A 24,407-nucleotide genomic window follows, 5' to 3' on the forward strand; every position below is an offset into this window, starting at 1 on the left:
TGGAAAGAAACAAATACAACTTTTTTGTGGTAACATAGATTTGCCAGATTTTGCTAGACTTTTTGTTTCGAAATGCACACCAAATAATTACTCAATGACTTAATTTTGAGTTATTTTGAATCTTCGTTTTAAGTTTGCTGCTTTTGTTATTATCAAAACATAATGATAAAACCACCCATCAACGAGAATGTCGTTTTATATGCTAAAATCAATTTTGCAGCCCTGATGCAGATTTTTGCAACCCTGTCCGAAGATAGTTGTGTTTTTAACCTGGCATCTCTGATCAAAAGTGAGCTTATGCGAGAGCTGTCAAGTTTCATTCTCCAATCAGCTGTTGTTTGTTGACTTTAAAGTGCATCGATTTTACTTTATTTTACGTGGCTGGATGCTTTTAAGACAGATTTTCACTTCCGGTGAAGCTCTCAAAGTGTTAGCATATCGTTTCGCACTAGTGCGATAGAATTTGGTGTATTTCTGTTCGCGGAAGAAAAATTTTTTCTCGTCCTAGAGTTAATCCGTGTGGCGACGCCGCGAAACATCATCAGGAGTCAATGTAAAAGAATTTACAATCGAAAAATATAAAATACTCGAAAATAATAATACAACCAAACATAGCCTACAAGAAAATAAATGAACAATACATGTGCAAAAAACACAATCGAATTAAAACACAAAATTAAATTATAATCTAACAATACAAAGGCAAGATGGGCCATCACTGGCCTTAGCCTGTCACGTTAGTGACACAGCAAATAAAAAAAAAAAAAAGACCGATTACAATCCATCGTGCTAGTATTCATCCGGTTTCTTCGATGTGGATTATGTCACCAGTAGACATGATACAAAAGATCGCACAACTGGCTCCGATTGGATCACGGTTTCTCTCCTCCAACACGGCAGCTGTAGTTAAAGTACATCGGAACGTTTACGCAAGACGTTACCCGACAATGGTGGTACTTGCGAATGGAGCTACCATTAACATAAACTATCACGAACCACGCAGAATCATTAAGGTTGGTATGATATTTTACACTGATGGTTTATAATACCGCAACTTTAATTTAAGCTCCCGTTGGATTTGAGTCTACTTTCGGAAGCGGACAGAAAAGCACGACTAGAGAAACGGAAACCAAAGCAAATCCTTCGCATTGAGGATGAAGTGGAGGATAATTTTAACGCTAGGAAGTACATAAGTTTTGTTAAACGAAAATGATAGCTTGGTTGCCGACAACGTATACTAATTGAATAAATGTAGAAATGAAGCAAAAACAAATAAGAGGGATTCTTGAATATGATGAAAAACATTCCTTTATTTCAATTACATATGATGATCATTACATCGATTAGGGGAATAAATTCAACAGTTTTCCATTCAATAGAATCTATTGCCAACAAGGTTTTCAATATGGAAACAGGCATTTATCAATAAAGTTCGGTTTTCATTCATGCAATATCAATGGAGTATATCCTATAATGTTTACTAGTAACCTTTTAAGTATGTTTCAGCAGACGTGTTTCAAAAGTTATTTTTAAAGTGTTGTATCGTTTACGGTTTACATTGGATCGTGGGAACGCCACAAATCGATTTTAACATTGATGTAACATCGGAAGGCCAGCATCAATTTTTTTCTTATTAAAAGCAGCACCATTTTCTGTAATGTTATTATACGGAACGTTTTCAGGAAGTTTGCAAGACTGTTGAGGCTGTACATCTGATTCAGTATTAGTATAGCCTGTGCGATCACGTTCCAATTGGTTTGATAGTAGTTTGCAGTAATGCTGGAATTTGGGTGATGAAGCTGATATGAGATATGCACTCATGTGAAGAAACTAGATTGTGATATATTAGAGGAAAATTGAATCCTTAATTTGATGCGTAATAAAATAAATCTTTTCTACTCGGGCAACACAATCTGCAAACCCATAAACCCACCTTGAAACAGGCATAAAAAAAAATATTCTTTCCTTCCTCCAATTATGTTGGTAATGAATAATGTCTTCATCTACCACGAATTTTTTTTTTCATGAGTTTAAGTGATCAACATTATGTTTAGTTTACAATGTAACCGTTTTGGTTACATTTTACACACTATTCCATTTTCCTTTTACATTTCGTTTTTGACTTATGAAAGTACAGCAGTTCAATTTTAACTACCAATGCCACGCAACAGTTCAACATAAAAAGCAGAAGCAACAATTACTGCATTTTTGGCGCAAGCGGCTGAAAGAGTTACTCATTATGGTTTTGATAAGTGGTTCAAGCCAAATTGCTAAGTGACAATAATAGTTCAACTTTGAACTGTCGATGGGTTTTAAACGAAAAGTGTAGAAAAAATACAGTTTCGCTGATTCAACTGATTGTGCGTGAACAACGGTTAGAGCAAAATGTAGAGGAATAATCGATATTTACGTATCAGTACTGTTTTTAGTCGACGGAATAAAACTAAAAAAAGCACTGATATTTACCAGAGAAAGACAAAGCTGAGCGAATTTTGAACACAGCTTTAGCCGCACTAGTGGTACTTTCATTGACACAAGTAATGTGACATTAGACAACTATCCTCCTTCGTTCATAGGATTTTTGACGTGAATACGTTTTGCTTGATTTTGGTGTGCCTTTTCAAAATGTACCATCTGGTAAAGTGATAAGTTTTTAATCATAAGTATCTGTTGTTGTACTTAATCTACCAACATAATTTATGCTCCATGCCATCAGAAATATGATCCACAATTTTTGATCAAATTTTAAGTAGTATAAGAAAACCACAAAACAATTAAAGGCTTCTAAAATGTTTGATATGAATGAATATTAAAGAGGAAAAGTCAGAAGCCGTGTTTACCTTTCTCATGCTCAAATGACGGTTTTGACGCAGTGAACATTCCCACAATACCTACTGGGTTAGTATGAAAGGTAAAAAGTGGATACGTTACATTAATTCTATACGCTTATGCCAAACCAAATCAGGTTTCCACCCTAACTGCTGTCGAACCGTTTGTTTGAAGCCAGTTGCCAACCTAGTTTAACGTTATTGAACTGCTCAAAGCCCCTTTGAAAAGTGTGAAGAACACAGTTTCGTGGAAAATATTTTTTTTGGGAAACTACACACTTAAAAAATTTCGCAGTATTCGGTAATTGTGACTAACTATTTGCTAGCGGATAGCCGGCGCAAATTACTGTTCAAAACACTTCAACCAGTGCCCCTTTAGCACTTATTTCGGGCCAGGTATGAAATCGGAATTCAAATCCAGAACCTCAAGCGAGTTCCAGAATTAAAATTTAGAATTCAGTTTTAGTTGCAGGTACAATTTCAGTATCTAAGTTCATAATACAGTTCCAAAATCTAGCTGCAGAATTTAGTATTAGTTTCAGAATTCCGGAATCGATTCCAAAACTTTAACTGAATTCAAACCCTGCATTTTCGAACTGGATTCGGAAAATAAATTTTGGAGTAAGATTCAGAACCTGTGTTTTGAAACTGAATTCTAGATCGCTATTCTGGCACTAAAATTTAGGCTCAGACCATAATCCAGTTCCAGAATTTAACTCCAGGACTCATGGGCGAAACTCTGGAAATGGAACTGAATTCTGGACCTGGATGATTCCGGAATTAAATTCTGTGACTGAAGTTCAGGTTCAGACCAAAGTCCGGATCAAAAAATTCAAATTGCAAATTTCAGAGTCCAGATCCAGATTTCATTTCTTACATTTAGGTTCAGAAATAAATTCCAAATTCGGTCCAGAATTTAAGTTATGGTCTAGGATCCATCCTTGGATCTAGATTTGAACTTGGTCCTGTCAGATATCTAGTTCAGTTTCATATTTCGATTCAGATCCAGATCTTAATGTGGACTTGAACCAGTAATATGTAAATCCATGCTCTTTATAAAAAAAAACTACAAGAGACAGCCCATAGAGTTGTTTGAACTGTTGACGTAGGACTACACAACTATTGTCAAAATCACTGCTAAAATTAGTTTTGAATATTCCACTACTAAAATTTGTTTCGAATATTTTGAATAGTTCAGCTTCATCTAGTCTTTTTAAAATGCTCCTAAAAGCGTTAAACATCAAAGGACTGGATCAATCCTTTTCATTCGAATTCACGTCATTCGGTTATATCTCTGAGAGTACCCACCCGTCTTTTTCTAACGCAGGACTACTTGATTTTTTTAAATATAGGGGAGTGCATTAAGAAAACGGAAGTTTAGATCAAAAAGTCAATTCGAGAATTTAGTTTCAAAACCTAGGTCCAGGCTTAAAATTTCGGAACTAAAATTCAGTTTAAGTTCCAGACTTCCAGATCCAGTTACCGAATTCAGTTCTAAAATTCAGGTTCGGAATTCAATTCTACAATTCAGATCTAGAATTCAACCATAAACCAAATAAACATAGATTTCCCATCGTACGGAGACAGTAACAGCGATTCTAGTGAGAAACGGTTGTACTTTTATTTATGATTTAACTCTGTAACTCTGAACTGGGATTCTGTCAGTCTCAGTTTAATCCTGGTTTACGAGTTCATTTCATGATTCCGTGCCAGTATTCAATTCCAGAATTCTGGAACTGGAGCAGTCACAGAGTATCGGTCCAGAATTCAGGAACTGTTGACGTAGAACTACACATCTATTATCAAAATCACTGTTAAAATTTGTTTTGAATATTTAGGTAGCAATTTTTGTTTGTTCCTTAAAGACTTTTTCGAGTTTGTATTTATTACTTTGCGAAATCTTTTTTTTTCGAAAATCATTATTTCAGAATTGTTGATGTCCTGAAAAGGACCGTTATGTTTGTTGGTGATAGAAGCTTTCACGATCGAGGTCATCCTGCATTTTTCTCGAATACGAAAAAACAGCGTAATTTCGATCAATCTGTCTCTCGTGCGAGGAAAACGGCCACAGAACAAATCCAAAATATAAAATATAGGTTCTTATTACCGTTCTCCTCTTCCACTTTCACATTCATTTCACTTTGTTTGACCTATTACCAATATCACGCTCAGTGACGAGGTCATTGTAGTGAAAAACAGAAGTTTTTTCCTACAAAATGTGACGTGTAATTTCTTCCTTCCCTGATGCGACTTCCGTTAGAAGGGTCTACATTCACTTCACTTGATTCAACCCAGTGATACCGCTAATAAGGGCCATAGTTTTTCTACTGGAATCGATGCGTAGCAATATTCCCAAAAAGTGATGATAACTAAAATCTGTTTAAAATTGTTTGAACTGTAGATGTTCAAAGCCTGACCACCATTTTTGCGGTTTTATTTGTCTTATTCTGAAAGTAAAGACGTAACCTACGTCAAAAATTGCACTCTAAAGTCTCGGTTAATTTTTCAAAAGGGCGTATAAGCAAGTGACAGTTTAATCACTCTCTCTTTCGATTATTGTGATGTGATTAAAAGGATTTTCTTTGATATCACTATTCTGTTTGAAAGTCGAAAGTTTCGGGTATCATTTCATGCACAGAGTTGAGTGATAAACGTGGAAACCGCTTGGTAATTAATAGAAGAGAAAGTAAACAAAGAGAAACTGTCACTTGCTTATACGCCCTTTTGAAAAATTAACCGAGAAGTGTTTAACCTCAAACAATTCCGACCATCCTTTTTATTCGTATTCAAGTCATCCGGCTATGTCTCTGACATTATTCAGCTTTTTTTAGTAGAATATCACTATAGTTTTACGTCACGCGTTCCTCTGTAAATGAAGTAAAACTGCAAATCCAAGAAAATTGGCGAAGCCGTTTAAGTTTATCTTTGCGTTTTTTTATAAATATGAAATTCATAATGCTCAAAATCCATTTCCTTCTGTATAGTATATAAAACCGACAAAAGTCTTCACTAATCTAACAAAACTAGAAAACATATCAGTACAAAACAATGCCCAACTCTGTCGAATTTGTTGCTGTTTTTTTCTTTTCTTTTCAAAACGACATTGCCATTGGTTCTGTTATTGCTTTGTAAACAATTCAAAAATTTTCACACTACTCGATCTAAAACTAATTTTCCATGAACAGATGATATTTCGTTGTGAAAAAAACTGGATCAGTCTTTCGATTTCTTCCAAAGAACTTCACTGAGCCTATGTAGATATCGAGCGTATCTGTATAAGATGCGTTAGTCCCAAGATGATAATGATAAATATCGCACGTTTCTTTTGTTTTTTGGTATGCTATTGCATTTTGATAGGACATAAATGACATAGAGTAATAATAAATAAGTAGTTTAAATATCTACAACACCGTTTCTGCTGTTTTTTTTCTTTGTCTAAGTACTACTAAGTGTGTGCTAAAAAAACTTTCACATCAGTCACAAATTAAAATTACCAATATCTAAGCAAATACATATTTGGTTCCCAACCAAACAAACACAGAAAAACAAAACTTGGTTAAAAAGTGCACCCACCGACTAGCGCGATCGGTCCACCGCCAGCAGTCATTTATAGCGTTCGAAGTGTTCGACTAATTTCTGGCACAAAGTTACACAGAACTTGGTGGACAGTGCCTTGCTGATGGCATCGGTATTGTCCAGTTTGCGCACCACCTTACTGGACAGTTGACCACCTCCGGTCGACAATGCACTGAAAGCTTCGGTGGCTAGCAGATTGTTGCCATTGTTGTTGAATTTATCCAGTAGCTTTCGCTCCAGTTCCAGTGTTTCCGGGTTCACGTTTGATCGCACCCCTGCCATCAGGTTGTGCGTATTGCTGAAATAAAGGACAAAAGCCAGCTGTACGAGATAGTAATCCAGGTTGCGCAGGAAGTACTCCTCCAGCACGTCCAGGGCGATGTTGTGTTTAATGAAGAACATGAACAGCTCGTAGATGAAGTACTTGAAGTTGGCAGTGTCCATTGGGATGATGTTTGAATCCTTGGTGAAGTATTCGAATATTTTGACCAGGTTTAGGGTTGTTTTGGTAATCGTTAGCGGGGATGCGGATGACGAGAGGGAAGCAGAGAGAAGCTCCAAAATCAGATGGAACGCTTCCACGTAGTCGTAGTTGAGCATCATCATTCGGATGTGATACTCGTTGCAGCGTTTGGTCAAATCGAGAATGTTGTCCTGATTGTACAAACCGTGAAATATGTACATACAAAAGTGTATGAAATCATTACTCAGCAAGTGACGATCGTTGAACAAACGCGACGAAGATTCCGAACTGCCCTGCTGATCGTCTTGATCGATTTCATCCAACCCTTCAACATCCTCGTCATCATCGACGGCAAACGAAGTCGGTGATGTGGCATACGAAACGGACTGCAACGAGGACATGGCACTTGCATTCTGATGCTGTATGCGGCAGTCGAATGCCGTTCGCAGTTCGCCCACGATATCCTCCATCTCCAGAGTATTGCTGACATCGTTCAAACTGGAACTTATTGTCGAAATGTTATTGCTAATCACCTTCTCCAGGTTGCTTTTTATCACAAAATTCTGTCTAAATTTCGGCATGGTCTTTATCAACCTCATACTGACGGATCCCAGCTCACAGCAGTCATCGAGGCGAGGTAGTTTGATATCATGGGGCAACTCGATAAACTGCGAACTGTCCGGAATCCGAACCAATCTGTTTGAAATCGGAAGCCTTACCAGCTTCCCCGGAACACCGCTTCGTTCCTGATTGATTTCCTTTGCACATTGGCCCATATTATTGTTACCCCAGGATTTTATGGTTCCGCCATCGGTCAAGACTAGTGTAAAATCGGCACCGCACTCCACACACTCGACACCCGTGACGGTGTCCAGTTTGGTCGGTATTAGCACCTCGTTGCGACCACCCTCCCTGCCCAACTGACGTTCGATGTTCTTGCCCCAGGTGTAGAGATGCGCTTTGGATGTGACTAGCGCGAAATGGTACAGACCGCTGGAAATCTGTGAAGGTGACAATTGTAATTTTTGTTTACTGATATCTGCAAAGATGCACAGCACCACCTACCTTAACAATATCATCCCGGACGAGTGTGGTATCAACCAACGTGGGAAACAGGTGTTCGGCAGCTTCTTCCCCATTAGAGGCAGTCGTACCAGCCGACTGTTTGTCAGTATCCTTCGAATCCACCCCTTTGCCATCGTCGCTTGTATCCTCTATTCTTATCTCGGGAATATCGACGTCACTGGTCTTTGGTTGCTGGTCTTGCGAATCGGGCGATGTGTCGCTGTTAGGCTTTGAATCATCTGCTGTCTCATCGGTGGACGTTGTTGGTTCCAATTGACTAGAAGGTGAGACCGGCAGTAATTCTTGAGTAACTTTGGTTTCACTGGCATTCGATGGTCCCGTTTGGCCCACGGGAGGCGACGGACGATTTTTGTGAGTTGATCTCGCTCGTTTGCGAGCTTGAGTTGCCAATCGCAGCGCCTGCGGTGATGCTCCCCAGGTGTACAACCGATTGTTGGTAGTGAGGACGAGCTATAACACACAAGTACATTAATAAAAAATGACCAACAGATAGAGAAAGCAAGACCCCGCAGACTCACATTGACGAATAGTTTTGTATTGATTAAGCTAATCTCCTCGTCGAAATCCACCCGGCGGGGTATCAGCGACAGAACAAATGATTTTCCATTCCTCGTATCAACGTTAACATTGAATTTATCTTCTTGGCCCAATCCTAATTGACCGTAGTGGTTGGACCCGAATACGTAAAGTACATTATTACTATTATTGGTTGTTGCCTTACAAAGTACTAAAGTATGTGCATGGCCCAGTGAAATCTGTTGTACGTTCTGCGAATGGATTATGGAACAATTAACAAAGCACACACAACAAAAAATTTTTCAAACAGTTACCTTTTTCCTGAAAAATTCTACTACCCTAGGTAAAGGACAGTCTGCTACGGTGCCGTGTCCCAGCTGTCCAAAAATACCCCACCTACGGGAACGAGAACAAACAAATAAAGAGAAATGGTTTATGACGGTCAGAGTACGATTCATTCGATTCTTCACCTACCCCCAAGTGTAAAGCAGTCCGTTAGCTACCACAGCATTGTGATACTGACCGGCACATATGTGCGTAATGTTCTTCCCATCCAGCGCTTGTACCAGCATCGGTTGAAGGGCATTCAACACATGACATCCGATACCGAGCTGACTCAAGTTATTGGCACCCATCGAATATATCTGTAAGCATGAAAATTGTTGAAGTCGGAAGCGAAAGCAATAATACTCCAGGAAAAGTTTGAGCGTGGCAATTGCGGTTTTGTTGGTTAAGTCATTAATACAATTATATGTTCAAAACCGGAATTGTCGATCATTTGATCTTCAAACTTGAATAATAACTGTAATTATAGCTTTCAAACAAGTGTAAGATTGTTGGAATCGGTTCAGTCAGCTCTGAGAAAATTGAGGTATGACGGTTACGTCACTTATTCCATTATAACTGCGGAACTGGATGTGTAAGCTGTTTGATCTTCGAATTGTATCAATTGCTCAACGTCTCAATATAAGTTTTTAAACAATTGCGGAGAACGGAAGGTGAACCCACTGGTTCATCAGGGCTTGCAAATTGAAGCAACTTATATTAAGGAGCAAGACTCTTTCCAAGTGTATGAGTAATGTCAACAATATGTGCGTAAAAAACAATTCCGGCACTTCTTTTCTTGATTTTATTCAATAAATCTTCCATATGGGTGAAAAATAAACCAATCGCTTCATTCTACTTAAAATTTCAATTCAAGAAAAGCGAAATCTTAGTCTAAAACTCTTTCGTTTTCCTTCTGTATTAATTCCACTAATACATTTGATTAGCAACAAACACATTGCTATATGGATTTCCTTTTCCAGAAATTATTGTGATATAAAGGTTTACGTACCTTCTAAAAAACTGCTTTTGTAACAGAAAATATTTAGTTTTGTTTGTTTTGTGTAGCGCAATCTAATACAAATGCATTGAGGCAGTGTTGTTAACTTTTTTATTAGGGAATTTAAATCTGCATTCATAAAATGTAAGCAATTTTCCATCAAACTTTGGTGAAAAATTGATCAAAACTGATATTTCATCCTAAAAGTCAGGCTTTACATTCATTTGAGATTAAATTATTGTTCAAAAAGATTGTTTGAAACTCAGTCGTGCAAGCCACTTTGATAAACTGGTTGCACTGCATATATGAATACATAGATCTATGACATACGTTCAAAATAAAATGCACGTAATACACAAATTACCAACACAAGTTAACTTGGTTTACTCTTGATCCTTAACAAAAGAGTTTCACCCTTTGTGCTATTCACACACATTCGTATGTCACAAATTATCACAGCGCAACCCAAGCAAGCAGAGCTGCTTCGTTCGTTCATTAGTTCATGAATATGTGCGCCAGCTGATGACTATGCTTCATGAGGTTAGCATTTAATGAATGGTTCTCATATTGAAGATGTCTATGAAAAAACTTGAATCATAACTTTTAGTTCAGATGAATATTAATTTAAAGGACATTGCTTTTATTGTTTCTTAGATATATACATAGTATAAACACTCAAGAAACAAATTGATCATTTTGAAAATGGGCTCAATGCAAAATTTATGCTACACAATGTTTGAAATATTTTTAAAATTTGATCAAATTTGGTTTTGGAGTGAAAACATTGCCAGTATAACCTTGATGTGAATCTTCATGTAGCACGCGCGCGTACCCAGAAATATTTTTCGAGGAGGTTTTCAGAACATAATGGTCAATTTCCATACGAATTGAAATATGTATATAATTATTTGAAAAATTTTCTTTTGTTGAAAATTATTCATTTTATAATTAACTTTAAAATTTAAAGAAAATAGTTTTTATAATACAATATAATTCATTCAGTTGCATTGGCGTGGATTGCTTAGTTCATGTGCAGGATTGCTACGAAAAAGTTGAAAACTAAAACGCGCGATATTTAAGCGATGCATTCACCACTATTTATGCCAGCCATCTGACACCGGTATGTTAGCACCAGCCATTTGAAAGTATACCGATTACGTTGAACCCCAAACACTGCGATGTTTTGATACTTATCGCGACTCTCAAATTGTGAAAATTATCTCCACTTAATGTCCCAAAACACTGTCTGCTCTATTTTAGGTAAACCGACAAGTTATTGTGAGAGAGTCGACACAAAATTCACTAATTTTAGTGCACTAAACAAGGTAAACGCGTTAAACAAATGCACTACTGTTTGTTTGTTTACGTTGCAGTCAGCTGATTTTGAAATTTCGATTTTAATCTCGTCAAGATGGCGTCGTGACAGGGGGCCGATTTATGCAGATAATACTTTCACAGAACTTGAAAATCCACTTAAATATAATTTGAAAAACCTGCATAAGCTTGTCATATAAACACAATAAATAAGTCCACATACAATACGCCACTTTGAGAAAACCCATGAAAATATTCTTCATCTTTTTAGATTCCCCTACACAGAGAAAAATATTTTGTGAATTTACATCTATTTTCATGCACATATTTGGAGCAGGTAATTAAACATAAAATTACTTCACAATTCTGTACGTTTCAATACAATTTAATCGCAAAATAAGCGTTAATTGAAAGATACAGTTATATTCATTGAAAATTCAATGCAATTCAATTTAGTTTTGCATCGATGAAGGTTTTCAATCAAAATTTCGATTCAACCCATGTTTATTTCATGTTACTATTGATTTACATCTTGTGTAAATTTCATTATTTCTTTCTGTGTAGTTAATTTATACTCTCTGATGTATGGAAAATGTGAAAGTAAAAATAGAATTGCTTACAATTGAGATTTTGAAAGAAGTTAAACAGATTTTAGCGAAGACAATTTTTTTGCTTCGTCTAGCTTCTTGCTCGGCTAGCTTTCCTTCTCGGTAAGAAGAATTTTAAGGTCGACCACATCATGATGATCTGATTTACTCTTTTTAATTTCAGTTTCAATTATTTATCGCTTCCTGATTAGCTTTTGTTTTCTGAGACAACGCCTTCTTCTGTTGTCGAATTTGCTCTCTCTCTCTTCGTTTTCCTCCTCATCTTTTATTTGGAGCAGGGAGAAGCCCACTGGAGTTAGTTTCTGTCAAACTTGCTCTCCAGCAGGCATAAAACCTTCTCATCTTTTGCATCCACCGATTACAATCATCGAAATGATACATTTCCTTGCTTCTATAGTAACTAAATCTAATGAGACAATAACATGAGCAACGATTTCTTGGTAACATTTGTTAAGTATGCAGCACATGCTAGCAATTGGCTCGTTATATTTATAATTAGTTCTAACATAAGGAATTAATCCAAAGAAAAAATATGGGATCGAAGATTACGACGTCGAATGACTAATTGTAACAATTGCAATAGCTCGGAGCAATCGATTCGCGACTGAAGTAGGTCTGCCACATCTAGCCTTACAAACATCGAGACGGACAAATAATAAATCGAGACCAATCAGTTTGCAGCGGTCATGGTAACTTGGTAAGTTTAAAGTATATGGAAGACGTCGGAGAGCGAACCGGACAAATTTGCGTTGAATCACTTCAATGCGTTCAATATCGTTTTGGTAATAAGGTGACCATATAGGGGAGAGTGGGCTACTTGAACCACGTTTTTTGTTAATTGATATATGTTTTAAACTATTTGGGGTGAAATATGTTTCACCTACGATTAATAAAAACAAACCTTCCTATTCGAAATTCAAGTTAAAACAATAAATGTAAATTTGCTTTTTGACATGAATAGCAGCTTTTTACAATAATATGTCAAATGGTTCAAGTATCCCCATGCATGGGAATAATTGAACCACCTTCAAGGGAAGAATAAAAATTTAGTTATATTTTTGAACATGTCCCTTTTTAAAAAAATAAATATCAGATTTATTTAGTATAATGTATGAAATGACTTTGTCTGCCTTGGTTTGCGAATCTGTAGCGATAATACTTCTTCCTCGAGTTATACACTTTCTTGGTTTAGTACTTGGGAACCCTCGTATGTCTTCTGGGGATTGTCCTTGTAGAAATTCTATTGCTTTTTTGGAATTATGGATGCCAACGGAATATTGTCAACGTCAGAGGACATGTCAGACTGAATTAAATCGTTGGTAGAAACAATGTTAGAATTTTCAACGATTTGCTTGGTGCTCAAGCTTCTGTTGGTAAGTTTACTTCCAAAAAAGTCTGATGCAGAAAAAGTTTGTGAATTAAAAGGAAAAATTCCTGTCTTTTAAAATCCAGATTTTATATTCGTTGGAGTAATTGCCATGCGCAGCATTCACGCATTCTGCAATCTCGTAAATTGTCGATGGTTGCTGCAAAGACTTAATCATTACATCCAGATAATGGTCGTAAGCTGTTTTAAACGAACTGTAGCAAGTTCTGTCTAATGGCTGCATCTTATGAGAAGTGTGTGGTGGTAAAACCCCAATGTACAGGTGGCTTTCGTGGTTATCGAAATTTAATAATTTCAGGAATGTTTTCGACGCATTAGAAAATTTAATGAAATGCTTCAACACCTCTAAAAACAATTCTGCATTCATGCATCCTGTTTTAAGTGCAAGGCCGAACGTATTCGGCACAGTGTTTTTCAACATTTTAGGAATGATGTTAACCCATGGAAATACCATCGCAGGTGGTAGAAAACCTCCAGCAGCATTGACGAAAGTGGTTCATGTAACCCCACAAAAAGTGGTTCATGTATCTCCACAAGTCATTACCAGATTGGATGTGTTTTCAAGACGGAAGGAAATTTTTTTATCTTTTCAAACTTTTTGTGAAAATGAATGAATTTTTATGTACTCACGATAACAATTAATATTATGCAGTTATGTAATACAAGTGGAACACAATAAACATTTTCCAGAATAACGTGAGGTCGCGATTCGTGCAGTTTCATGCAGAGAATAACTTTTATAATTAATAACAGTAACAACTAACCTCAGACGCGTGCACAAATATGTGTGAGGTTAGGTTACTGATAGGGTTACCAGCACACCTGATGATCGTAGAAAAGTTTCTAGTCAGTGAAGAAATATGCCTAATGGTTCATGTATCCCTGTGGTTCAACTAACCCCACTCTCCCCTAACAACAGCATATTCGAGAGTTCAGCGACTAAAGCCCAATACAGAGCTGACAAGCAATGTACATCAAAGAATTTTTTAGTAACGCGGAAAATAAATCCTCATAGCTTAGAGACTTTGGAGATAGTAAACTCTATGTGCTCCTTAAAATATAACTTGGAATCCAGGAAAATACCCAAGTCCTTAACTACGCGCGTTCGAGAACAGTTCGTGAAATGTTATAATCGAACTTGAATTCAGACGATGGAGCATTTAGTGGCATTTAAAGCCATTTTGTTGATGCTACACCAATTAGTTTAATTATCCAACTATTCTTGTAGGAAATTTGAATCTGCTGCTGCTGAATTTGATTATATGAAATATTTTAGTCATCGGCGAAGGATAGACTTCATACACTTGATCGCAAAATTTGGATCGCAGATATACAATAAAATTTTAAACGGTCCAAGGTGACTTCCTTGAGAAACTCCAGAGGTAACAGCAAATGGTGAGGTTGTACAGTTTCCTATTTTCACTATCATTTCATGATCAGTAAGACATGATCGAAGCCAATTCAAAAATGATACGTTAAATCCCATTCTACTTAACTTGGAGATCGTTATACGATGATTGATTTTGTCGAACGCAGCAGCGAAATGGGTGTATATAGAATCTACCTGTGGTCGTGCTTGTAAAGAAGGTATGATGAAGGAAGTATAGGATAGTTTGTAGACGTTGAACGGTTAGGCATGAAACCATGTTGAGTCTCAAATATATAATCAGAGCCACTATGTGTCAAAAATCAGAACTTTATTTTCGAACAGCTTCGACACAACGCACAGTAGTAGCAATTGGACGGCTACAATAGATAGATTCGTTCATACTGTGCGTAGAATGCTTTCTTCTTTTCATGTAGGGAGTGTACGTTGATGATGATATATCTGAAGAAACGACCTTTAATCTTCAATGCACACATTCTATCGCTGATTGGTTAGCATTTGATCACGCACTGGCACATCTTGCGAATCTATGAAGCCAGTTCCTTGTACACTAGAAGTACCACAGTTTTGTTTGAAAGTAACGGCTCCTTCATATCTTCTCTCCCGTCCAACAATTTCTCGCAGACTTCGAATTTGCGAATTATTCGATCGCACACTGGGATGCGAAACGATTTAAAGTTTTGTATTTGTCGAGCATCCAATCGTAGTTTTTTATTCGTCATCTAAGTTGTTGCCGATTATTCCAGACTGAATTTACCCTTGATTACGTAACAATTGTTTCCCGGACGGTTTATTAGACCTGTACCAACCCCCTGCCTTACATGAGAGCTTAAAACTTTAACTCAGCCGAGTGCTTCTTCAATTATAATTGTTCATTCGCCTTTCTCAATCTAGTTCTTGTTTATCTCTGTCATAATATCAGATAAACTTTCACATATCATTGTTATACTTACCCCATTACTGGTCAACAGAAGAGTATGAAGCCGTCCGCAATGCACACTCAGCACCTCAAGATCGAGTTGCTTTAGAAACGAAACCACCGGGGGACTGCCGTTCGGAGCCAGTGGATCACCCTGCAGAGAAGTCCTACTCAGGGCACAGTTCACCCCGTTGGAGCCCCACAGGAAGGCCACCTTGTTGATCACACATCCGGCATGCGAAAACCCAGCCGAGATGGGTGAATATTGCTTCAGTCGCATTTCAATGTGTTTTTCGTCGTAATGCACTCGAACTAACCGAAGCGCACCGAGAAAGCTGCTGCTGTGCATCTTCAACATCTGGGCCCGGATGGAGACCGCCAGGAACGTTTCAATCAACGATCTGCAAAACATAAGAAGAGGCTTGTCTAGCTCTTTACTGGCACTATCGTGGTTGGATAGTTTGTGCATTAGCGGCCGATAGACAGGATGAAATGGATTCAACTGTCGGATCAATCGCTCCAAAACATTTATGTCGAACTTGTCAATACACTTTCGAATCATGTCGAAATAATCCAACGTATATTCTTGCAGATAAATCAAACTTTCCATGAACAGTTCGTTGGCCAGATTGTACATGTAAGCATTTAGCTCCGAACTGTTCTCAGCCAACTGTTCCCAGATGCCAACGAGACAGCTAAACACATCCAGACAAGTGCCACGGCTCATGGCAAGCAAAACGGCTGAAGAGTACAGTTTGCCGTGCGCCAGCACGATACACGCCAAACTGGTATGATATTTGCTATTGGTAACTAGAAAATTCCACAGCGGGATGTACTTCTTGTCCTGCATGCAACGTTCGCTCAGCGTCAGCAGCATCAGGTTCGAAAGGTGGAACTGGGCAGTGGTGGAAATCTGAACGTCCCACGAAACATCATCGTTTTCGTACGAGTAGTCACTGCACTGCGCACCGGCATTTATGGGTTTCAGAGAAACTTTTGCGTTGAGCTATAAAATATTAGACAGAACAGAATTAAAACCCGAACCACGAACGGAACATTTGAAAATTTTACATTCATCAACGAATCGTAGACCACGTTTCCAAGATGTGCCTCATCTACCAAAATCTTCATGATATCGTGCATCACAAATTGACTGTTGATTATGTGGGAATTGCGCAGTGCCATCGAGCACAGTTTCATCAGAGCTCCATTTTCGTTGACCATTGCTAATTTCAGTGCCGTTTTCATCGGTGGCATCCGTGCCACATTGTAGGTCATCAGTGCTTCCGTAATCTTTCTTCGTTTCAGCAGAACATCTCCCGCGTACTCCACACAGTATGGAAGTGAAATCCCAAAGGTTTGACAGAAATCCTCGCATGCTGCCCATATTGAATTGTGCGCTAGTTTCAGGAACAGATTACGAGCTGTGTCATTCAGCTCGACTAGATATAGATTCTTATCGGTCACAATCACGGCCCGGTCGAATTCAACCCTCGGGAAGTGATCCAACATCACCTGACTCTCAATGGTTTCCAATTTTTTATCCATCCGCAGAGTTCGCTGCATTTTGAGATAGTTGGAAACGGTTGCTTTTTGAAATATCGACCGAACATCGGTGGGATCATCTCGAACGATAAGATTGGGTTCGTCGAGCTCATTTGTCTCGTCAGCAGAACCTACGGAACTTATTCGATGAATGTCGAGAATTTTTTCATCCGGAAATTGAAACATTGCTAACATTGCGTGCTCGTTGAAATCGCAATCGTCACCCATTTTCATCGCTGCCATCTGGCAGCTTATAACGGAAATAGCGGACACCGTATCCGTGTTGGTGGTTTCGGTCGTAGCTTCTTCGTCATCGGCTTGGGTTTGACTTGTGCTAGTGTCAATGTTTTCGATGCTACTTTCCGTGTCACGTCGTTGTTGGACAGACACATCATTCAGTGTAGTGTCAATTGCTTCCGGCGATGAATGGGTGCTTTCCGTAGATTTTTCCGATACTTGATTCAGTTCATGCATCGTGTAGATCACATTCTTCGTGATGACGGTTTTCTTGCATTGCTTGGGTATCTTGTAGATGTGCAGTGGAATCAAACTAATGTCCATACTGTGAACCGACAGGGTGTCCGAGTACGAGTGCAGGGCACTCAGCAGATACTTGCCATCCATGTATTGAACCACAAAATAGGGCCCAGCAGGAGTGGTCAAAATTTCCGGATACATACCGGGTAGTTCCATCACAGCCAAATTGGCTGCTTGTTCCTTAATTCTCTCCTTTTCTTTGGCTTTTATTCGGCTCTCCGAAAGTTTCAACTTCAGAGTCCCGATCTTTTTTGCTCCCAGATCTCTCAGCGAAAGCAGCCGGGCTCTTGCAGCAGGAAACAGCCTCGGAAGGGATGCCTGCTGTTGGTCTTTGTCGTCTGGTTTCCCATCGTAAGCTGACGATTGATCGTCTATTTTTTCGAAATCATCGCTAGACTGTGGATCGGATCCATTGGGACTGGATTTGGATTCATCATTATTTTGCTCGCCATTAGCACCGTTGCTGTGGCTAGGCAATGCTAGAACAATCTGCCAATCTTCTCCCGATTCCGGTTTGTCCGATTCACTGAGTGATTTTAACATTTCCGTTTTCAGTTCCTGACTCGCAGTTGGCGAAATATCACCCGGAAAGGTGTACTTGATTGACTTCTGTTCCAATAGCAGTTTCCACTGTTCCCGGGTGGATGTATTGATCATTAGACTGATTGTTTCCATACTGTTGTCCTGACAGATGACCAATTTTTCGATAGAGCCCCGTTCGCAATTGGTATTACCAAGAAATGGACAATTCGGAGTAAGAGCTGAAAACGAGAAGCAGTTATTTGTGCTATTTTTAATAACACTTTCCATTTGTACATACCTACAACACAAATAGAACCATCCGAATAACCAAGTATGGCTCGGGGTTCATCCGTAAGCGTTTTCCACCAACTACAGCTGGTTGGATAGGGACAGGAAATCGATACCGTAGAACCAATGCTGGAGCTTATCGTTCTACTGCAACTTTCCTGCGGACTGGGAGATTTTGTAGCACACTTTTCATCTCGTGCTGCACCAACAAGCGGAGTACTTTCCGCGAAGAAATTTTCAATAGTTTTCATAGCAATCGGAGTTATTGCATCCACCGGTATCTGCTGCTGATTACCACCGTGTAGCTGATTGTATATGTTGTTCAGCGAGTAGATTTCATCTATTTTGTGTGTGGTGTAGATTGATTCGGACCGTTTCATTGTGTGTACATTCGGCTGCTGAGTCAACCCTCCCGGACTCGCCAGTTCTGCACTCAAACTAGACTTTGTGCTAGTTTCAGACACAATTGAAGAACGTTGTGATGCCAGCGATGAAGCATTGTGCGAATTGTTGGGGCATGTTTGTGGATTGGGACATTCGTGTGGTCCAATAAATGGTACAATAAAAGAGGTAATTTCATCCTGATTGAATGTGGTATCCACTTGTTTGGATTTGTCACAAATTGACAATGCGGGGACAATGTGCAATGTGTTGTCATAGCCTGAAATATAAGAAGGAATTATAACCCAACGTCATTGTTAATGAAACAATGTTTTACAGAACACTAGCAACCAACTCCCGGTACTATCGAAACAGATATCCTGCACATTTTTACTATTTTCCGCGAACCAACATATCAACATCAGGTGCACCTTTCCATCCGTGTCAATATATCGAAACAGAATTTGATCATTCTGTCTCACCAGACACAGAATCTGAAAGTCTTGGTTCGTTTTAGTCGTAGCCGAAAGTTTGGTATCGACATTTGTAATCAACGTGGTTAGTTTGATAATGTCCCAGTCCCTTAGTGATGCCATATTCGTCCTTAGCTCATTGGGTGATACTTTCTCAAATCCGTGGCGTATATTTTTACTAACAGTACAATTGCTGGATAACGTTCAACGGAGAGCCTGAAAATATTTTTGTAAACGTTACGTCGACAGAAAATTAGTTCAAAAATAAATATGTAAAAAAAAGAGGACTGACTATGCAGGAGAAAAGCAAGAAAAAAGCTTTAAAATCAAGCGATATTCATCTATATTTGATCGCTAATGTTTGCACATTTAGTTTTACCATAGGAATTACAAAGATTACATTTTGATGCACTAAAAATCTACAATTTTAACTAAAAATTTGGAAATACGAACCGATTTTCCTCGTCTGCAGCAAAAAGTTGACAGATTCGTATAAGATTACATCCTTATTAGCAAGAAAAAGAACCAGATGATCGTCCAACAGCAGAGGTGCCAGATGAAAAATTTAATGCCGAAAATTTACAATGACTGAAAATGCTTGGAAATTTCCTATATTCATTATGTTTCGAAACTTTTTTCTAATATCATAAGCAAAACGTTTTTACTCTAGACTTGAAATTTCTACTGTTTTCGTTTGACTAAAGAAAACGAGACCATTTTTTTGATAATAATATGACTTTTATTTATAAAAAAAACCGTTTGTCTGAAGCCCCTGTTCCACACAATTTGACAGAATAATATCACAAGCGAATATATGGGTATGTGTGAGAGAAGATACTGTTCTGTTTGTTTATCGATTGAGCCTCGGTTCAGGCTCACAACGTAATATCGAAGGTGGTAACATTTCTTAAGCGGCCCATACACGTGACAATATTATTGTCAATCCAAAGTGTTGTCAAATCGGGCAAATTCATTTAAAAAATCATAGTATAAGCAAAGATAAATAATAAAGACATGTATGTGCTTATAAATATTTTTAAAAAATGTGGTTCGTTCCCGGTACCTTCTGAAATGACCGCACTCACCACTTGGTGGAGCGCGAGATTAATTGCATTGTTATCATTTCAACCAAAGTGTGCCATAAAATCTCAATATATACAAATGAGCTACCGAATCGAAAAGGTTCTCACGGTTTGACATTTGCATTATGAATGTATGATGGGAACTCAGCAGTGCAACCAATTTATCACCATTGGTGCCAGTTTCACGGAGGACTGTAGATGTGCGCCAAAAAAAGATCGTGACTGTCATGTCTGGAGATTCCTTTGTGGTATAAGCACAGACTAACAGACATGACAGTATGAGTAAATTCTTATATAAATAATTTTTCCTGATGCACTAGTTCCACCTATATTGTACTGCGCGAACTATTTACTATCGGTACACCCCTTGTGTTATGTGAAAGTTTTTTTTTAAATTTGGTTTCCCCTCGTTTGTCAACACCGATCAGCTGCTTGCAGGGATGCCTGATTTCATCATAATATTTGAAAATGAATCATCGCAATAAATTATTGGATTACGTTGATAATATATTTAACTTTTTTAGCGATGTTGGAAGGTAACCATTTTTTTTTCGCAGCGTTGCTCATCTAGATTATTTTTTATTGTGTTGGTAATTTTCACCCGAAATTAAGTGGCGGCAGACCAGAAGCAAGTCAATATTGTAACAAAACGGGTTCGATTTTGTATTGCGTTGGATGATGAGAAGTAGCACAATTATGTATATAGTTTTGGCAATATGTATTAAATCTGTATCCTGCATGAAATTCGCATGGACGTATATAAATCAATACATTACAGGTAATTCTGTGTGAATGGCAACTCTGTTGGTAAATGAAAAAAATAAACACAGTCTAGATGACAGACAGGATGTTTTTGATAGGGTATTGTGGCGACATCATGACATATGCCTGTACTGTCCCAACTAAAGGAATATTCGAAATGACCGTTAAAATGATTGAAGAATCTAATTTGAGTATCCTGTCTGTTAGTCTGTGGTATAAGTGGAAGAAAAAAATTTTACTCTGAGATGGCAATGTTGATCTTAGTTTATTGTGCGAAAAATAACGTTTATTCAGAATTGAGCATTATACTTGGTTCAATACCATTTTTCAAATGCCCGGAAATAACAAATAAAGTATCCAAAATAAATGGTACTTGATCGCTAAACATTCTAGTACTCGAGAAACCATGATTGCACTGGTTTCTGTTTAAAAAAATGTTGGTCCGAAAAATTTCCATGATTAATCGTAGCTTACACTAAAAATGTAGTAGTCATCATTTTGAAATCAATTTCCTTCTACTCCGAGTTTATTATCATTGACCACCCGCATGTAAAACTACCATTTAATCAGCGTAATAAAATATTCCACGTACATTCCAAAACCATATTCCTGAATGTTTGACGATATCTTACTTTGTTAATCTATGGAAATCGTTTATGCGAGGACGGTATTACGGTAAGACGTGAGGTATTCACCTTCAATTACACCATCGGAAATCATGTATTGGATAGAGTTTAATGTGTGAATGATTTCGGCATCTTACTTGAAGTAAAACTGATCCACTTTTTTTTTTTTTTTTTTTTATTTTTTTTTTTTTAAATAACTATTTATTGGAATATGAGTTAAAATTAAATTATTAAGATTTAAATTGGGTGTTCAGCCACAAGTGGTGACTTTTCAGCCCTGTTATATATATATATATATGATTTGGTTATTACCATGAAGACATCATTTGCTTCCGCAATTCTGAGATTTTTGTGTAGGGAAAATTCTAAACCTACTTGTATTGTGTAATGGGGAAAAGGAACTTATATACTAACTTACTAACTAATACAGAGAGCGAATCGATTCAATTGAAGATTGCATCGATTTTTGTCGGAATTTGCTTATAATATTATGTGACATTACATCTAATGGTTCTATGTTTGTGAGTCTGTGTAACTCATTTGTACTAAACCAGGGAGGACGCTTCAGAATCATTTTCAGAATTTTATTCTGAATCCTTTGAAGCGTTTTCTTCCTGGTGGAACAACAGCTTGACCAAATTGGTACCGCATAAAGCATGGCTGGTCTGAAAATTTGTTTATAAATTAACAATTTGTTTTTTAGACAGAGCTTAGAATTTCTGTTTATAAGAGGATATAAACATTTAATATATTTATTACACTTTGCCTGGATTCCTTCAATGTGATCCTTGAAAGTGAGTTTTTTGTCATACGTTAAACCTAAGTATTTAGCTTGATCAGACCATGTCAATTCAAAGCCATTCAATTTGAGAATGTGATTATTGTTTGGTTTAAGAAAAGAAGCTCTTGGCTTGTGAGGAAAGATAATTAATTGCGTTTTTGCTGCATTTGGTTTAATTTTCCATTTTGACAGATAATCACTGAAAATATTTAAACTTCTTTGTAGGCGACTGCAGATCACTCTTAGATTTCTACCTGTGGCTAACAGACTTGTGTCGTCACAGAATAGCGATTTCTGACAACCAACGGGTAGATTTGGAAGATCAGAAGTGAAAATATTATACAAGATTGGAGCTACACTCGAACCCTGCGGAACACCGGCTCGTACGGGTAGCAATTCAGATTTACAATTCTGATAGCTAACCTGAAGAGTACGATCAGTTAAATAATTTTGAATCATTTTGATCAAATAAATAGGAAACTGGAAATCAGACTTTTTTGCTATTAAACCTTTGTGCCAAACACTGTCGAATGCTTTTTCTATGTCTAGAAGAGCAACTCCAGTGGATAACCCAGAAGATTTATTTGCTTTTATCATGTTCGTTACTCTGACAAGTTGATGAGTAGTTGAATGTTCATGACGAAATCCAAACTGCTCTGGTAAAAAAATTGAATTCTCATTTATATGAGTCATCATTCTTAACAAGATAATTTTTTCAAAAAGTTTACTGATAGAAGAAAGTAAGCTAATTGGGCGATAACTTGATGTTTCTGCTGGGTTTTTATCAGGTTTTAGGATAGGAATTACTTTAGCGTTTTTCCATCTTTTTGGGAAGTAAGCTAATGAAAAACACTTGTTGAAAATTTTAACCAGGAGTCTCAAGGCAACATCGGGAAGATTTTTAATAAGAATATTAAAAATTCCATCATTACCAGGAGCCTTCATGTTTTTAAGTTTTCTAATAATTGATTTAATTTCATCAAAATTCGTCTCAATAATGTCATCGTGTGATAACACTTGAGTTGAAATATGATCATATTTCAGTGAGACTTCATTTTCAATAGGACTCACAACGTTCAAATTAAAATTGTGGACACTCTCGAACTGCTGAGCAAGTTTTTGAGCTTTTTCGCCATTTGTAAGAAGTATTTGATTTCCTTCCTTGAGAGCAGGAATAGGTTTCTGAGGTTTCTTAAGAACCTTAGAAAGTTTCCAGAAAGGTTTAGAATATGGTTTAATTTGTTCAACTTCTTTAGCGAAATTTTCATTTCGCAAAAGAGTAAATCTATGTTTAATTTCTTTTTGTAAATCCTTAACTATGTTTTTCATAGCAGGATCACGAGAACGTTGATATTGTCGTCGACGAACATTCTTCAACCGAATGAGCAGTTGAAGATTGTCATCGATGATAGGAGAATTTAATTTAGTTTGAGCTTTGGGAACTGAAAGATTTCTAGCTTCGATAATATAATGATTCAAATTATCAATTGCTGTGTCGATATCCGCAGAATTTTCTAAAATAGTTTCATGATCCACATGATTTTCAATGTGAGATCTGTAATCCAACCAATTTGCTCTATGATAGTTGAAAATAGAACTAATTGGATTAATTATAGCTTCGTTGGAAAGTCTGAATGTTACAGGAAGATGATCTGAGTCAAAATCAGCATGAGTAATCGGTTCACTACAAATGTGACTTTGATCTGTTAGAACCAGATCAATTGTAGACGGGTTTTTCACGGAAGAGAAACAAGTAGGATTACTGGGATGAAGAACTGTAAAGTAACCAGCTGAGAGTTGATTATGAAGTATTTTACCATTACTGTTATTTTGCCTACAATTCCACTGGACATGCTTAGCATTTAAGTCCCCTATTACGAAAAATTTCGATCGATATCTTGTAAGTTTTTGCAAATCGCCTTTAAAGAAATTTAATTGTTCGCCGGTGCATTGGAATGGCAAATATGCTCCAGCGATGAAATAAATTCCATGAATGGTTTCA

General features: G+C 37.5%; 2 protein-coding genes across 2 annotated transcripts; one reads left to right on the top strand and one right to left on the bottom strand.

Annotated features, from left to right (window-relative positions):
* The first annotated feature begins 364 nt into the window (after window positions 1–364).
* LOC131438369 (large ribosomal subunit protein mL55) lies at window positions 365–1,276 on the top strand. Its single transcript, XM_058608371.1, has 2 exons — window positions 365–1,013; window positions 1,067–1,276. Exons 1-2 carry the CDS (start codon window positions 813–815, stop codon window positions 1,211–1,213), a joined length of 348 nt encoding a protein of 115 aa, XP_058464354.1. The 5' UTR covers window positions 365–812; the 3' UTR covers window positions 1,214–1,276.
* A 6-nt stretch (window positions 1,277–1,282) lies between these two features.
* On the bottom strand, window positions 1,283–19,703 carry LOC131438361 (uncharacterized). The gene is made up of 10 exons (XM_058608359.1): window positions 19,608–19,703; window positions 19,019–19,370; window positions 18,311–18,961; window positions 16,480–18,251; window positions 15,443–16,414; window positions 8,944–9,113; window positions 8,784–8,865; window positions 8,472–8,720; window positions 7,933–8,403; window positions 1,283–7,868 (listed from the first exon to the last, which is right to left on the bottom strand). Exons 2-10 carry the CDS (start codon window positions 19,275–19,277, stop codon window positions 6,432–6,434), a joined length of 6,063 nt encoding a protein of 2,020 aa, XP_058464342.1. The 5' UTR covers window positions 19,278–19,370; window positions 19,608–19,703; the 3' UTR covers window positions 1,283–6,431.
* Between the last annotated feature and the right edge of the window lie 4,704 nt (window positions 19,704–24,407).

This window comes from Malaya genurostris, chromosome 1 (assembly GCF_030247185.1).
Source record: "Malaya genurostris strain Urasoe2022 chromosome 1, Malgen_1.1, whole genome shotgun sequence".
Lineage (NCBI taxonomy): Eukaryota > Metazoa > Arthropoda > Insecta > Diptera > Culicidae > Malaya > Malaya genurostris.

What these genes read in the sequence shown, in the direction of transcription:
- LOC131438369 (XM_058608371.1), top strand. Translation starts at nt 813, where the DNA reads ATGTGGATTATGTCACCAGTAGACATGATACAAAAGATCGCACAACTG. An exon ending in AACCACGCAGAATCATTAAG is followed by an intron (nt 1,014 to 1,066) that starts GTTGGTATGATA and finishes CTTTAATTTAAG; the next exon opens with CTCCCGTTGGATTTGAGTCT.
- LOC131438361 (XM_058608359.1), bottom strand. Translation starts at nt 19,277, where the DNA reads ATGGCATCACTAAGGGACTGGGACATTATCAAACTAACCACGTTGATT. An exon ending in TTCTGTTGACCAGTAATGGG is followed by an intron (nt 9,114 to 15,442) that starts GTAAGTATAACA and finishes TCATGCTTACAG; the next exon opens with ATATATTCGATGGGTGCCAA. An exon ending in GGACTGCTTTACACTTGGGG is followed by an intron (nt 8,866 to 8,943) that starts GTAGGTGAAGAA and finishes TCGTTCCCGTAG; the next exon opens with GTGGGGTATTTTTGGACAGC.